General features: G+C 43.5%; 1 protein-coding gene across 1 annotated transcript in view; it reads right to left on the bottom strand.

The window, feature by feature from the left end:
• Window positions 1-14,367, bottom strand: part of LOC138786664 (zinc finger protein 721-like) — a 61,919-nt gene that overhangs the window by 14,382 nt on the left and 33,170 nt on the right. The window contains exons 11-13 of the mRNA XM_069963640.1: window positions 11,465-11,576; window positions 3,470-3,719; window positions 2,157-2,953 (exon numbers count right to left, since the gene is read on the bottom strand). Of these exons, the coding sequence (XP_069819741.1) occupies window positions 2,157-2,953; window positions 3,470-3,719; window positions 11,465-11,576 (1,159 nt within the window). The remainder of the gene's footprint in view (window positions 1-2,156; window positions 2,954-3,469; window positions 3,720-11,464; window positions 11,577-14,367) is intronic.

Genomic DNA, 14,367 nt, shown 5'->3' with positions numbered 1-14,367 from the left:
CTGCTCAGTGTATGCAGGACTCTGCTGTGCTGGATGAGCTGAAGTGATGTGTATGCAGCAGAGCTGTGTGTGTGATGTGTGTGGAGCAGAGCTGTGTATGTGTGATGTGTGTGGAGCAGAGCTGTGTATGTGTGTGTTATATATGCCTGCAGCAGAGCCCTGTGTGTAATGTACATGTAGCTGAGCTGTATGTGTGTAATGTACATGTAGCTGAGCTGTATGTGTGTAATGTACATGTAGCTGAGCTGTATATGTGTGTAATGTACATGTAGCTGAGCTGTATATATATGTAATGTACATGTAGCTGAGCTGTATATGTGTAATGTACATGTAGCTGAGCTGTATATATGTGTGTAATGTACATGTAGCTGAGCTGTATATGTGTAATGTACATGTAGCTGAGCTGTATGTGTGTAATGTACATGTAGCTGAGCTGTATGTGTGTAATGTACATGTAGCTGAGCTGTATATGTGTAATGTACATGTAGCTGAGCTGTATATGTGTGTAATGTACATGTAGCTGAGCTGTATATGTGTAATGTACATGTAGCTGAGCTGTATATGTGTGTAATGTACATGTAGCTGAGCTGTATATGTGTAATGTACATGTAGCTGAGCTGTATATGTGTGTAATGTACATGTAGCTGAGCTGTATATGTGTAATGTACATGTAGCTGAGCTGTATATGTGTAATGTACATGTAGCTGAGCTGTATATGTGTGTAATGTAAATGTAGCTGAGCTGTATGTGTGTAATGTACATGTAGCTGAGCTGTATATGTGTAATGTACATGTAGCTGAGCTGTATATGTGTGTAATGTACATGTAGCTGAGCTGTATATGTGTAATGTACATGTAGCTGAGCTGTATGTGTGTAATGTACATGTAGCTGAGCTGTATGTGTGTAATGTACATGTAGCTGAGCTGTATGTGTGTAATGTACATGTAGCTGAGCTGTATATGTGTGTAATGTACATGTAGCTGAGCTGTATATATATGTAATGTACATGTAGCTGAGCTGTATATGTGTAATGTACATGTAGCTGAGCTGTATATGTGTGTAATGTACATGTAGCTGAGCTGTATATATATAATGTACATGTAGCTGAGCTGTATGTGTGTAATGTACATGTAGCTGAGCTGTATGTGTGTAATGTACATGTAGCTGAGCTGTATATGTGTAATGTACATGTAGCTGAGCTGTATATGTGTAATGTACATGTAACTGAGCTGTATATATGTGTAATGTACATGTAGCTGAGCTGTATATGTGTGTAATGTACATGTAGCTGAGCTGTATATATGTGTAATGTACATGTAGCTGAGCTGTATATGTGTAATGTACATGTAGCTGAGCTGTATATGTGTGTAATGTACATGTAGCTGAGCTGTATATATGTGTAATGTACATGTAGCTGAGCTGTATGTGTGTAATATACATGTAGCTGAGCTGTATATGTGTAATGTACATGTAGCTGAGCTGTATGTGTGTAATGTACATGTAGCTGAGCTGTATGTGTGTAATGTACATGTAGCTGTGCTACAGGGTCCTCTCTCCCTATGTAAGTCCTCGCAGGCAGGGTCATTACTTTATTCAGTTGTTTTTTTCTTGATTTTATGTTACATTCTGTATATTAACCCTATATCATCTGTACAGCGCTCTGGAATAAAGGGCTCTATAAAAAATAAATAACATTTTACTCCTTAGTCCATCTACATCCTCACAGTTATTACAGGGTTAGAAATCTCCACCACATCTGCTGTAAATCCCCCCCCCCACACCATCTACTACTCTTTCAGTAGGGTAATACTTTCTTATGTTGCTGGGATGTATGGAAGGAACATGCTGTTAGGTCTTGTGGAACATTACCACTACCTATGTAGCAAACTCTATGGGGGAGATTTATCAAACATGGTGTAAAGTGACACTGGCCTTGTTGCCCCTAGCAACCAATCCGATTCCACCTTTCATTTTCCAAAGAGTCTGTGAGGAATTAATTTTTCAGTGGAATAAAACCCAGACACAATCGACAGCATAACAGCTTAAAATGGACACATTGTTAGTAAATGAGGCCCATTGGTTAGACCCTATGTAAAAAAAAAAAAAAAAATGATGTTTATTTAGTTTCTTAGTAAAACATTTCCCACATTCTACACATGAAAATGACTCCTCCTCAGGTGAGTTTCTAGATGAGCAACAAGATTTGATTTATAAGTAAAACATTTCCCGCATTCTGAGCATGAAAATGGCTTCTCCCCTGTATGAATTATTTTATGTCTATCAAGATGTGATTTAGTAATGAAACATTTTCCACATTCAGAACATGAAAATGGCCTCTCCCCTGTGTGAATTCGTTCATGTCCAATAAGTTTTGATTTCTGGGTAAAACATCTCCCACATTCTATGCATGAAAATGGTTTCTCCCCTGTGTGGGTTCTCTGATGTTTAACAAGACCTGACTTCTGGGTAAAACATTTCCCACATTCTACGCACAAAAAAGGCTTCTCTCCTGTGTGAATTTTTTGATGTGTAATGAGTCTTGATTTCTGGGAAAAACACTTCCCACATTCTATGCATGTAAATGGCTTCTCCCCTGTGTGAATTCTCACGTGATCAATGAGAGCTGATTTCTGGGCAAAACATTTTCCACATTCAGGACATGGAATTATCTTCTTCCTTCTGTGACTTCTTTGATGATGGGCAAGAGATGATTTCCTTATAAAACATTTTGCACATTCTGAACATGAAAATAACTTCTCATTTTGTTCAACGGTCTGTGATGAATCAGAAGATAGAACAGGTATATAAGGATGAGATGAGAGCTCTTTGCTGTGAGGGGCTGGGGGTATATGTAGGGTAATAGAATGTTCTTCATATTTATCTTGTGTGATCTGACCATCTGCTGTAATATCTGGAGATATCTGATGTCCCTCTGATCTCCGGGTACACTCAGCTGCCAAGAGGAATCAGATTGTATTAATGTTCAATAATAACATAAATTTATAGATACTCCTGAAGGGCAACTATATACCCCCAGGGCTAATGGCCAATATACCCAAGTAAAGCTCATGTTATCTATAGATATATGTGTCCATACTGCAATGAATGCATGACGGTGATGACAGGTTCCCTTCGGAAAAAGAGAAGGCTGAGCAGAAGAGCTTTCCCTGGAGTTCTCCCCTCTCCCCAGCCAAGCAGCACAGGGCAGATACACACACCAGCCTCCTGCCTACATTATACTGAATGGAGACATCCAGGGGTAAAAACTGACAAAATATGGAAAGTCAAAAATTTCCACAAATATGTTCTGGTGTCATATGCCACCAAGGATGACATCTGTAAGGAGTGTGTATGTTCTCCCTATATTTAGGTGGTTTCCTCCCACTCTACCAACCGTACAGAGAGGTGAGCTTGGAATGGGGACAGCGACCGAAATCATATATACGTACAGTGCTGCGGAATAATATACCTGTAGTGATGTCCTCCATATACGCCTCATCATCACTCGTACCCGTCTCTTCTTTTATTATTATGTTTATGTCATTTATATCGTTCAGATCTTCTCCCTGATTCATAAGATGTGAGAGAAATATTGTAAAAGTCATCAGACAGGAGGAGAAGTCAGGTGGGATGTACAGATCATAGGGAACATCTCCATCTACCTGATCCTGATCCTGTGGGAGAAGAGGACGGGGACATCTCTCTGGTGCTGTTCTCTTACTGGATCTGACTGGAGGGAACACATACAGAGACTGAATTCATTCTTTCCATCCAGATAATACAGAGAGGAGGTGTGTATATAGTCCTGTCTATTACCTGCTGATGGGAGGGGCTGCTGATCCTCCAGCATCACATCCTTGTACTGATCCTTGTGTCCTTCTACATACTCCCACTCCTCCATGGAGAAATAGACCGCCACGTCCTGACACCTTATAGGAACCTGACACACACAATGATCACACAGTCATCCCCCCCACCCCTCCAGTGGTGTTACTGTATAATGTCCCAGCATTCCCAGCAGCCACAGTCTCACCTCTCCACTCAGCAGCTCCACCATCTTGTTGGTGACTTCTAGGATCTTCTCTTCCTCCATTTCCTCATGTATCAGGGGCCCCGGGATTGGGCTCAGGGTTCTTCCCCATCCTTCACACCCAGGGGCCCCACAGCGCCCACTAGAGGACTTCTTCACTACTGTGTAATCCTGTGTATGGAGAGACACATTACTATCACTCCATCCATTCCCAGAATCCCTCACCTCCCCAGTCCTATCCATCTGTTATTCCATAGATAAGAATGATGTCATGATGACATCACTCCCAGAATCCCTCACCTCCCCAGTCCTATCCATCTGTTATTCCATAGATAAGAATGATGTCATGATGACATCACTCCCAGAATCCCTCACCTCCCCAGTCCTATCCATCTGTTATTCCATAGATAAGAATGATGTCATGATGACATCACTCCCAGAATCCCTCACCTCCCCAGTAAGCAGGAAGAGTATGTGTAGGGTGAGGGTTATTATCCTCTCGGCCATCTTGTCTCTGTCTCTCTCCATCATTGATCCTGTATTTCTGTTACCTGGATGGAAAGAAGATAAAACAATGTAAAACCACATAAATCCCATATAAAAGATACAACTATAGAAGATATAAGAGGAAAGATTAGAGTAGATATCGGTGTAGATGAGGTTTTCTCTCCCGGATGGAACATGAGCTGAATATCTTATTGTCTCAGTTTCTCTATGGATGAGGATGAAACATGTCGCATCTTCACATGATCGCTACAACCAGTCAGGGGCGGCAGTGGTGATGACAGCACATATGGCACATGACCACTATACACCATCATGGGCGGTAGGGGAGTATGGATGCCGGCTGTGGCCTTGGCTCTCCACACTTTTTTTCTTGTAATAATGTGGAATAAGGCCCAGGAGGAAGTGAAGCTTTCACATCTACAATATGGCCAAGCGATAACCAACTGGATTCTTTACAACAAAAACTACATAAGAATTAAAAGGTCTTGAAGCTGACATCTGCTGTTATTTGGAGAATATCTGAAGATTTACATATCCTCCAATGGACAGCGATATCTTTGATATTCAATGCAGAACATACTAAAGAGCTGATAGAGAGGTTAGAGAAAATTGGACTTAATCCTGGGATAGTGGATTTGTGGTTGGTGAAGGACATCAGAGGGGGATGGTAATGGTGTATATTCCCAGAAGAGACTGGTTACACGTGGCGGGCACAAGGGTCTGTTCTGGGTCCTGTTCTCATGTTTGTTAGTGACATAGGAGACAAAGACTGCAGAAGAGAAAAATTTAGGGGCAGTGAATTCTGAAAACCTTAAAATGAGTCACCACTGCAACCAGGCGGTGGGGAAAGCTAAGGGTATGCTGGGCTGTATAGCTGGAGGCCATGCAGTTGTGGCTCGCAAAGATTTAAAAACATTCGGCTCTCTCAGCATATTGATACATGACAATGGGAGTTCCCAATGCCGGCCCGCAGCTTCACGCCCCGTTGCATCTGTGATCTACGGAAGGTGAGAATATGGCCTAAGATGATAAGAAAGGAACTACTAAAAAGGCAGACTAGATAAACCAAGTGGTCTTCTGCCAACAATCTTCTTTGCTACTATGGGGTAACATACAGTTACCACCTCACCCATAGGTTTCAAAGTCATGTGAAAGGAGCCATTGGCCTTTTTGTACTGCTGAGTAGTCTCCTGCTGCCATTAGAGGACAGATGCCGTGGAGGGATCAACTTGGTCATCATAATACTGACTGGCCATGTTTCCCCACTCAGATCTGGATCTATCTGAACGGCCATGTTTCTCCACAGAGATCTGGATCCATCTGACCGGCCATGTTTCTCCACACTGGATCCATCTGAGCGGCCATGTTTCTCTATAGAGATCTGGATCCATCCGAGCGGCCATATTTCTCTGTAGAGATCTGGATCCATCTGACCGGCCATATTTCTCTGTAGAGATCTGGATCCATCTGACCGGCCATGTTTCTCTGTAGAGATCTGGATCCATCTGACCAGCCATGTTTCTGCACAGAGATCTGGATCCATCTGACCGGCCGTGTTTCTCTATAGAGATCTGGATCCATCTGACCAGCCATGTTTCTGCACAGAGATCTGGATCCATCTGACCGGCCGTGTTTCTGCACAGAGATCTGGATCCATCTGACCAGTCATTTTTCCCTATAGGGATCTGGATCCATCTGACCCGCCATGTTTCTCTATAGAGATCTGGATCCATCTGACCGGCCATGTTTCTCCACAGAGATCTGGATCCATCTGACCGGCCATGTTTCTCCACAGAGATCTGGATCCATCTGACCGGCCGTGTTTCTCCACACATTTACTAGTGTAAATAATGAGGCAAACTATTTCCATGTGAGATTTTTTTCATCACGTTAGGTGGAATAAATATAAACGAACAGAAGAATCGGAAAGCACAACAAAGACATCCCAGTTTTCTAGGCGTTCCTGACGCTGTATCCACCCGCTGAACGGAGTCGGCAGACAGCGGGAATCAGACGCCGAGATTTCTGATTCAAAAGAACCAGAAATCCGGGAAGTTCGCCCATCTCTATTGTTTAGTCACGCCAGTGTCTCCCCACACCCCTCCGCACGGTCCCCTCGGTTGCTATGGTGAAGCGGGAGCTGATTCTATCATCAATTATACAATAAAACTCACAAACCTCCCCAACATCTACAGAGGAATAACCGGGATCTGACTCCTCTGCTGCAACAGGAAGGAAATATACAGGAGAAAGAACAGGAGGAGATTTATCACTCTGTCTTCTGTAAGATTCTCCATGTTGCCTATAGCAACCAATCACATCTCCGCTTTCATATTATCAGAGAAATGTGGGAGAAAAAGCTGAACTGTGATTGGTTGCTATGGGAGCTGTGATTGGTTGCTATAGGCAACAAGGAGAATCTTGCTGTAAGACAAAGCAAAATATCTCCCTTATGTTCCCAATAATTATATCTTTACATAATACAACTTATCCAGAACACAACACAATCCTCATATGTGACTCAACATCAATATATATATACTGTACCTCCAGCTGCAGAGCTGTACAGGAGCCGTGTGCTTCCCCTGTGCTTCCAGGACCTGCCATGATGTCACAGTCATGTGATCAGTCACATGTAGGAGGAGGAGTCACATGATCAGGGGCTGCTGCTCAGTGTATGCAGGACTCTGCTGTGCTGGATGAGCTGAAGTGATGTGTATGTAGCAGAGCTGTGTGTGTGATGTGTGTGGAGCAGAGCTGTGTATGTGTGTTATATATGCCTGCAGCAGAGCCCTGTGTGTAATGTACATGTAGCTGGGCTGTATATGTGTGTAATGTACATGTAGCTGAGCTGTATATATGTGTAATGTACATGTAGCTGAGCTGTATGTGTGTAATGTACATGTAGCTGATCTGTATATGTGTAATGTACATGTAGCTGAGCTGTATATGTGTGTAATGTACATGTAGCTGAGCTGTATATATGTGTAATGTACATGTAGCTGAGCTGTATATATGTGTAATGTACATGTAGCTGAGCTGTATGTGTGTAATGTACATGTAGCTGAGCTGTATGTGTGTAATGTACATGTAGCTGAGCTGTATATGTGTGTAATGTACATGTAGCTGAGCTGTATATGTGTGTAATGTACATGTAGCTGAGCTGTATGTGTGTAATGTACATGTAGCTGAGCTGTATCTGTGTAATGTACATGTAGCTGAGCTGTATATGTGTGTAATGTACATGTAGCTGAGCTGTATATGTGTAATGTACATGTAGCTGAGCTGTATATGTGTAATGTACATGTAGCTGAGCTGTATGTGTGTAATGTACATGTAGCTGAGCTGTATATGTGTAATGTACATGTAGCTGAGCTGTATATGTGTGTAATGTACATGTAGCTGAGCTGTATATGTGTGTAATGTACATGTAGCTGAGCTGTATATGTGTGTAATGTACATGTAGCTGAGCTGTATATATGTGTAATGTACATGTAGCTGAGCTGTATATGTGTAATGTACATGTAGCTGAGCTGTATATGTGTAATGTACATGTAGCTGAGCTGTATATGTGTAATGTACATGTAGCTGAGCTGTATGTGTGTAATGTACATGTAGCTGAGCTGTATGTGTGTAATGTACATGTAGCTGAGCTGTATATATGTGTAATGTACATGTAGCTGAGCTGTATGTGTGTAATGTACATGTAGCTGAGCTGTATGTGTGTAATGTACATGTAGCTGAGCTGTATATGTGTAATGTACATGTAGCTGAGCTGTATATATGTGTAATGTACATGTAGCTGAGCTGTATATGTGTAATGTACATGTAGCTGAGCTGTATATGTGTAATATACAGCTCTGCTACATGTACATTACACATATACAGCTCAGCTACATGTACATTACACATATACAGCTCAGCTACATGTACATTACACACATACAGCTCAGCTACATGTACATTACACATATACAGCTCAGCTACATGTACATTACACACATACAGCTCAGCTACATGTACATTACACACATATACAGCTCAGCTACATGTACATTACACATATACAGCTCAGCTACATGTACATTACACACACATACAGCTCAGCTACATGTACATTACACACACACATACAGCTCAGCTACATGTACATTACACACATACAGCTCAGCTACATGTACATTACACATATACAGCTCAGCTACATGTACATTACACACATATACAGCTCAGCTACATGTACATTACACATATACAGCTCAGCTACATGTACATTACACATATACAGCTCAGCTACATGTACATTACACATATACAGCTCAGCTACATGTACATTACACACATATACAGCTCAGCTACATGTACATTACACACATATACAGCTCAGCTACATGTACATTACATATATACAGCTCAGCTACATGTACATTACACACATACAGCTCAGCTACATGTACATTACACACATACAGCTCAGCTACATGTACATTACACACATATACAGCTCAGCTACATGTACATTACACATATACAGCTCAGCTACATGTACATTACACATATACAGCTCAGCTACATGTACATTACACACACATACAGCTCAGCTACATGTACATTACACACATATACAGCTCAGCTACATGTACATTACACACATACAGCTCAGCTACATGTACATTACACATATATACAGCTTAGCTACATGTACATTACACATATATACAGCTCAGCTACATGTACATTATATATATACAGCTCAGCTACATGTACATTACACACATATACAGCTCAGCTACATGTACATTACACATATACAGCTCAGCTACATGTACATTACACACATACAGCTCAGCTACATGTACATTACACACATACAGCTCAGCTACATGTACGTGTGTAATGTACATGTAGCTTAGCTGTATATGTGTGATGTACATGTAGCTGAGCTGTATATGTGTAATGTACATGTAGCTGAGCTGTATATGTGTAATGTACATGTAGCTTAGCTGTATGTGTGTAAAGTACATGTAGCTGAGCTGTATATGTGTGTAATGTACATGTAGCTGAGCTGTATATGTGTGTAATGTACATGTAGCTGAGCTGTATATGTGTGATGTACATGTAGCTGAGCTGTATATGTGTAATGTACATGTAGCTGAGCTGTATATGTGTAATGTACATGTAGCTTAGCTGTATGTGTGTAAAGTACATGTAGCTGAGCTGTATATGTGTGTAATGTACATGTAGCTGAGCTGTATATATGTGTAATGTACATGTAGCTGAGCTGTATGTGTGTAATGTACATGTAGCTGAGCTGTATGTGTGTTATGTTCACGTAGCTGAGCTGTATATGTGTAATGTACATGTAGCTTAGCTGTATGTGTGTAAAGTACATGTAGCTGAGCTGTATATGTGTGTAATGTGTGTAATGTATGTGTAATGTACATGTAGCTGAGCTGTATGTGTGTAATGTACATGTAGCTGAGCTGTATATATGTGTAATGTACATGTAGCTGAGCTGTATATGTGTAATGTACATGTAGCTGAGCTGTATGTGTGTAATGTACATGTAGCTGAGCTGTATATATGTGTAATGTACATGTAGCTGAGCTGTATGTGTGTAATGTACATGTAGCTGAGCTGTATGTGTGTTATGTTCACGTAGCTGAGCTGTATATATATTTATATGGTTCATGTTCACATTATTTTGAGCACTTATAATTCCTAATTTTGGTGAAGGCAGCGTGTAGCTTATGAAGGAGTCACATTTGGTAAGCGGCTTGGTGGTTACATGTATACACTGCTTAAACAACACAATATAATTCCAGGTAAGGGTAGCTTTACACACACTGTATCGCAGCAGATTTAGTCTAAATAACAACACAGCATCAAATCTGCTGCGGATCCTGTACGTGTGAATGAACCTTAAACTTCTGTGAAATTAAACTGTCCACTTATGGTCCTTTTACACGGAGCGATTATCGTTCAAATTTTCGAATGTAGCTTCAGTGGGACACACTCGGGATGTTAATGTTTAGCCTGTGAGTTGATGTTCAGCATTTGCCTTGAATTAACCGCATTATTTTTGTGAGTTGCCGCTTCCTCTTTTGGTTCTTCATTCTGCTGTATAAGCTAAGATAATCCTTTAATAGTCCCACCATGGGGAAATTCAGTGTGTTACAGCAGCAGAGATATTACACATACAAACAGCTAAAAGGTAAAGTAAAGGCATTACGATTAAAGTAGACAAAGAGAAGAAAAGGTAAAAAAGATACAATAGAAACATTAGACTATATTAGTTCTTTATATGGAGTGATCTCTGCTTGGGTCGGTGTTGGTTGTACAGCCTGATCGCTGCAGGAAGGAAGGACGTCTGATATCGCTCCTTCTCGCACTTTGGGTGAATTAATCGGTCACTGATAGTACTGCCCAGTGCGATCACGGTCTGGTGCATAGGATGGGAGTCATTCTCCACTATGGAGCTGACCACTGACAAAATCCTTCGCTCCCCCACCACCTGCATCGGATCCAGGGGGCGTCCAAGGATAGAGCTGGCCCTTCTGATCAGCTTGTCCAGTTTGTTCCTATCGCTGGTTGATATGCCGCTCCCCCAGCAGGACACTACGAAGAAGATGGCTGATGCCACTACAGAGTTATAGAAGGTCCTAAGAAGTGGCCCCCTGGACTCCAAGGACCCTCAGCTTCCTGAGCAGGTAGAGCCCGCTGTGGCCCTTTCTGTACACTATGTCCATGTGATCAGCCCAGTCCAGCTTATTATTGAGGACCACACCCAGATATTTATACATGTTCACTGTCTCTATGTCCGTCCCCTGGATGTCCACTGGACTTGGAGGAAATTAGCGCTTGCGGAAATCCACCACCATCTCCTTGGTCTTTCCAGCATTAACCCCTAGGCGACCCTGGACGTACCCGTACGTCCAGGGCCGCCTCCATGCGTTCAGAGTGGGGCCACTCGTAGTCCGGGACTGCGGCTATTAGCGGGCACGGTCCGATCTCCGTGCCCACTAATAATCGGGTGCAGCTGTCAAAGTTGACAGCTGCATCAGATTACTTGATGCAGCCGTTCCCTGGTGTCTAGTGGGGAGGACTTTGTCCCGGAGGAGCGATCCACACATCTTACCCCGTCCGGGGTCAGCGCCGCAACGACGCTGATCCCGCCTCGGCACTTGATTGCTTCCGGCTGCAGCAGCCGGAAGCAATCGATCTATGCTGCATAGATCTCAATGAGAGATCAGTATACTTATACTAGAAGTCCCCCAGGAGGAATAACCCCAACCCCAGGGGTGAATAACCCTAACCCCAGGGGGAATAACCTTAACCCCAGGGGGAATAACTCTAACCCCAGGGGGCAGGGGCGTAGCTAGGGGTTCAGTCTAGGGGGGGCGAGCAAGTCTGAGTGGGCCCCCAACCGATTAAGTTACCCATAGGGAACCTCAGCAGACGACACTGCTTTCCAAATAATAAAGGGAATATTCTACTACATTACTCATAGAGAATAGGAATTGAGAGCAGTGTAAAAGGCTTTCTACAATTCACATATATGGCCATGTAAAATTTAAAGGGGTTATGCAAGATTAGAGAACCATAGTTGCTTTGTTCCAGAAACAGCACCACCCCTGTCCTCAGTTTGTGTGTGGTATTGCAACTCACTTCCACTGACGAGAACGGGGCCAAATTGTAATACCACACATGTCAATTCTTTGGGCGAACAGCAGAATCTGCCGGAGCATATAATAGAGCCTATGGAGCCGGTGGGGAGTGAAGCAGGAGTGCACGGGGATGAGTGGCAGATGCCACACATAATTTTCTGACAGAATTACTTTGTGTGCATATACGGTCTAGTGGATAAGGGGTGTAGTAGTAGTACAGGTAGATATGAGGGGTTTAGTAGTGAAGGTGTAGTGGATAAGGGGTGTAGTAGTACAGGTATAGAAGAGGGGTTACTGAGGGGGACTCGGGAGACACTGAGGGGGACTGGCGAAACACTGAGATGACTGGGGGGACACTGAGGGGGACTGGGGGGACACTGAGGGGGACTGGGGGGACACTGAGGGGGACTGGGGAGACACTGAGGGGGGCTAAGGGGACTGGGGTGACACTGAGGGGGACTGGGGTAGCTGGGGGTGATTGGAGCAGGAGGGCACATACACCTTCTCCTCCTCTCACCTCCGCACACACGTTCTACTCCCGGCCATAAATGGAGCTCCCCGGGCTCTGGAGGCAGCCGCAGGGACTACAGGAGAAGGTGATCACGTCGCTGAGGGTCCTGGAGCTGTACATCGGGATCGAGGGTCTGCACTAACCCCCCCCCCCCCCCCCCCCCCCCCGATCCCGCTGTACAGCTCCAGGACCCTCAGCGACGTGATCACCTTCTCCTGTAGTCCGCCGGCCGGACACCGCAACCCCCCTTCCCCCCGGCTTGGCTTCTCAGGACTGCTCGCGCGCCTGAGTCTGTGCGCAGCCCGAAATTATTTTTTGCCCAGCCCTAGTGGGCCCCCAGCCTTGGTGGGCCCAGGATCGGCGGCCCCCCTACCCAAATTTCGCTACAGCCAGGGGGAATAACCCTAACTCCAGGGGGGCTTCTAGTAGAAGTGTAAAAATAAAAGTGTAGTTATTATTAAAAAGCCCCCTCCCCTAATAAAAGTCAGAATCACCCCCTTTTTCCCAGGTTATAAATAAAAATAAACAAACATGTTTGGTATCGCCGCGTGCGTAATCGCCCGATCTATTAATTTATCACATTCCTGATCTTGCGCATTTTTGCTCAAAGCAAATCCAGAAAAATTGTAATAAAAAGGGATCAAAAAGTCGCATATGCGCAATCAAGGTACCGATAGAAAGATCACATCATGGCGAACGTTCGGCATTTGATTAGCTGGGGCTGCTGAACTTGGATAAAGCTCTTAGGTTGTCTGGAAAACATGGATACAGCCAATGACTATATCCATGATTTCCACATAGCCTTAGGGCTTTATCCAAGTTCAGCAGCCACCGCTAATCACATGCCGAACGTTCGGGTTCGGATCGACTCCAGCATGCTCCCGGTTCACTCATCTCTCATAAAAGCGCTATAAGCCTGGGAATGGAGCGATTTTTAGGAACATATATTTGTTAACAATGGTTTGAATTTTTTACAGGCCATCAGATACAAGTAAAGTTATACATGTTACATATCGTTGTAATCGTAACGACTTGAGGAACATATATAACAAAAATGTGGGGGTTTTTTTCAATTTCAACACACTTTGAATTTTTTTCTGGTTTCGCAGTGTACTTTATGAAAAAATTCAGCCTGTCATTGAAAAGTACAATTAGTGGCGCAAAAAATAAGGGCTCATGTGGGTCTCCAGGTGAAAGGTGAAACAAAATCCCTGTTCACCTCTCTGTACTCCCTGTTGTCTTCACCTGTGATGAGGCCGACTATTGCAGAGTCATAGTACTTTTGTAAGTAGCAGGTAGGTGAGTTGTACCTGAAGTCTATAGTGTACAGTGTGAAGAGGAAGAACTATACCCTGAGGTGCCCCCGTATTACAGATGACAGTATCTGACACACAGTCCCCGGCTCTCACATACTGAGGACCCCCGTATTACAGATGACAGTATCTGACACACAGTCCCCGGCTCTCACATACTGAGGACCCCCGTATTACAGATGACAGGATCTGACACACAGTCCCCGGCTCTCACATACTGAGGACCCCCGTATTACAGATGACAGTATCTGACACACAGTCCCTGGCCTCACATACTGAGGACCCCCGTATTACAGATGACAGTATCTGACACACAGTCCCCGGCTCTCACATACTGAG

The sequence above is a fragment of the Dendropsophus ebraccatus genome, chromosome 3 (assembly GCF_027789765.1).
Source record: "Dendropsophus ebraccatus isolate aDenEbr1 chromosome 3, aDenEbr1.pat, whole genome shotgun sequence".
Classification (NCBI taxonomy): domain Eukaryota; kingdom Metazoa; phylum Chordata; class Amphibia; order Anura; family Hylidae; genus Dendropsophus; species Dendropsophus ebraccatus.
Note: the sequence above shows the minus strand (reverse complement) of the source record. Positions and strands in the feature narration are given on the sequence as shown.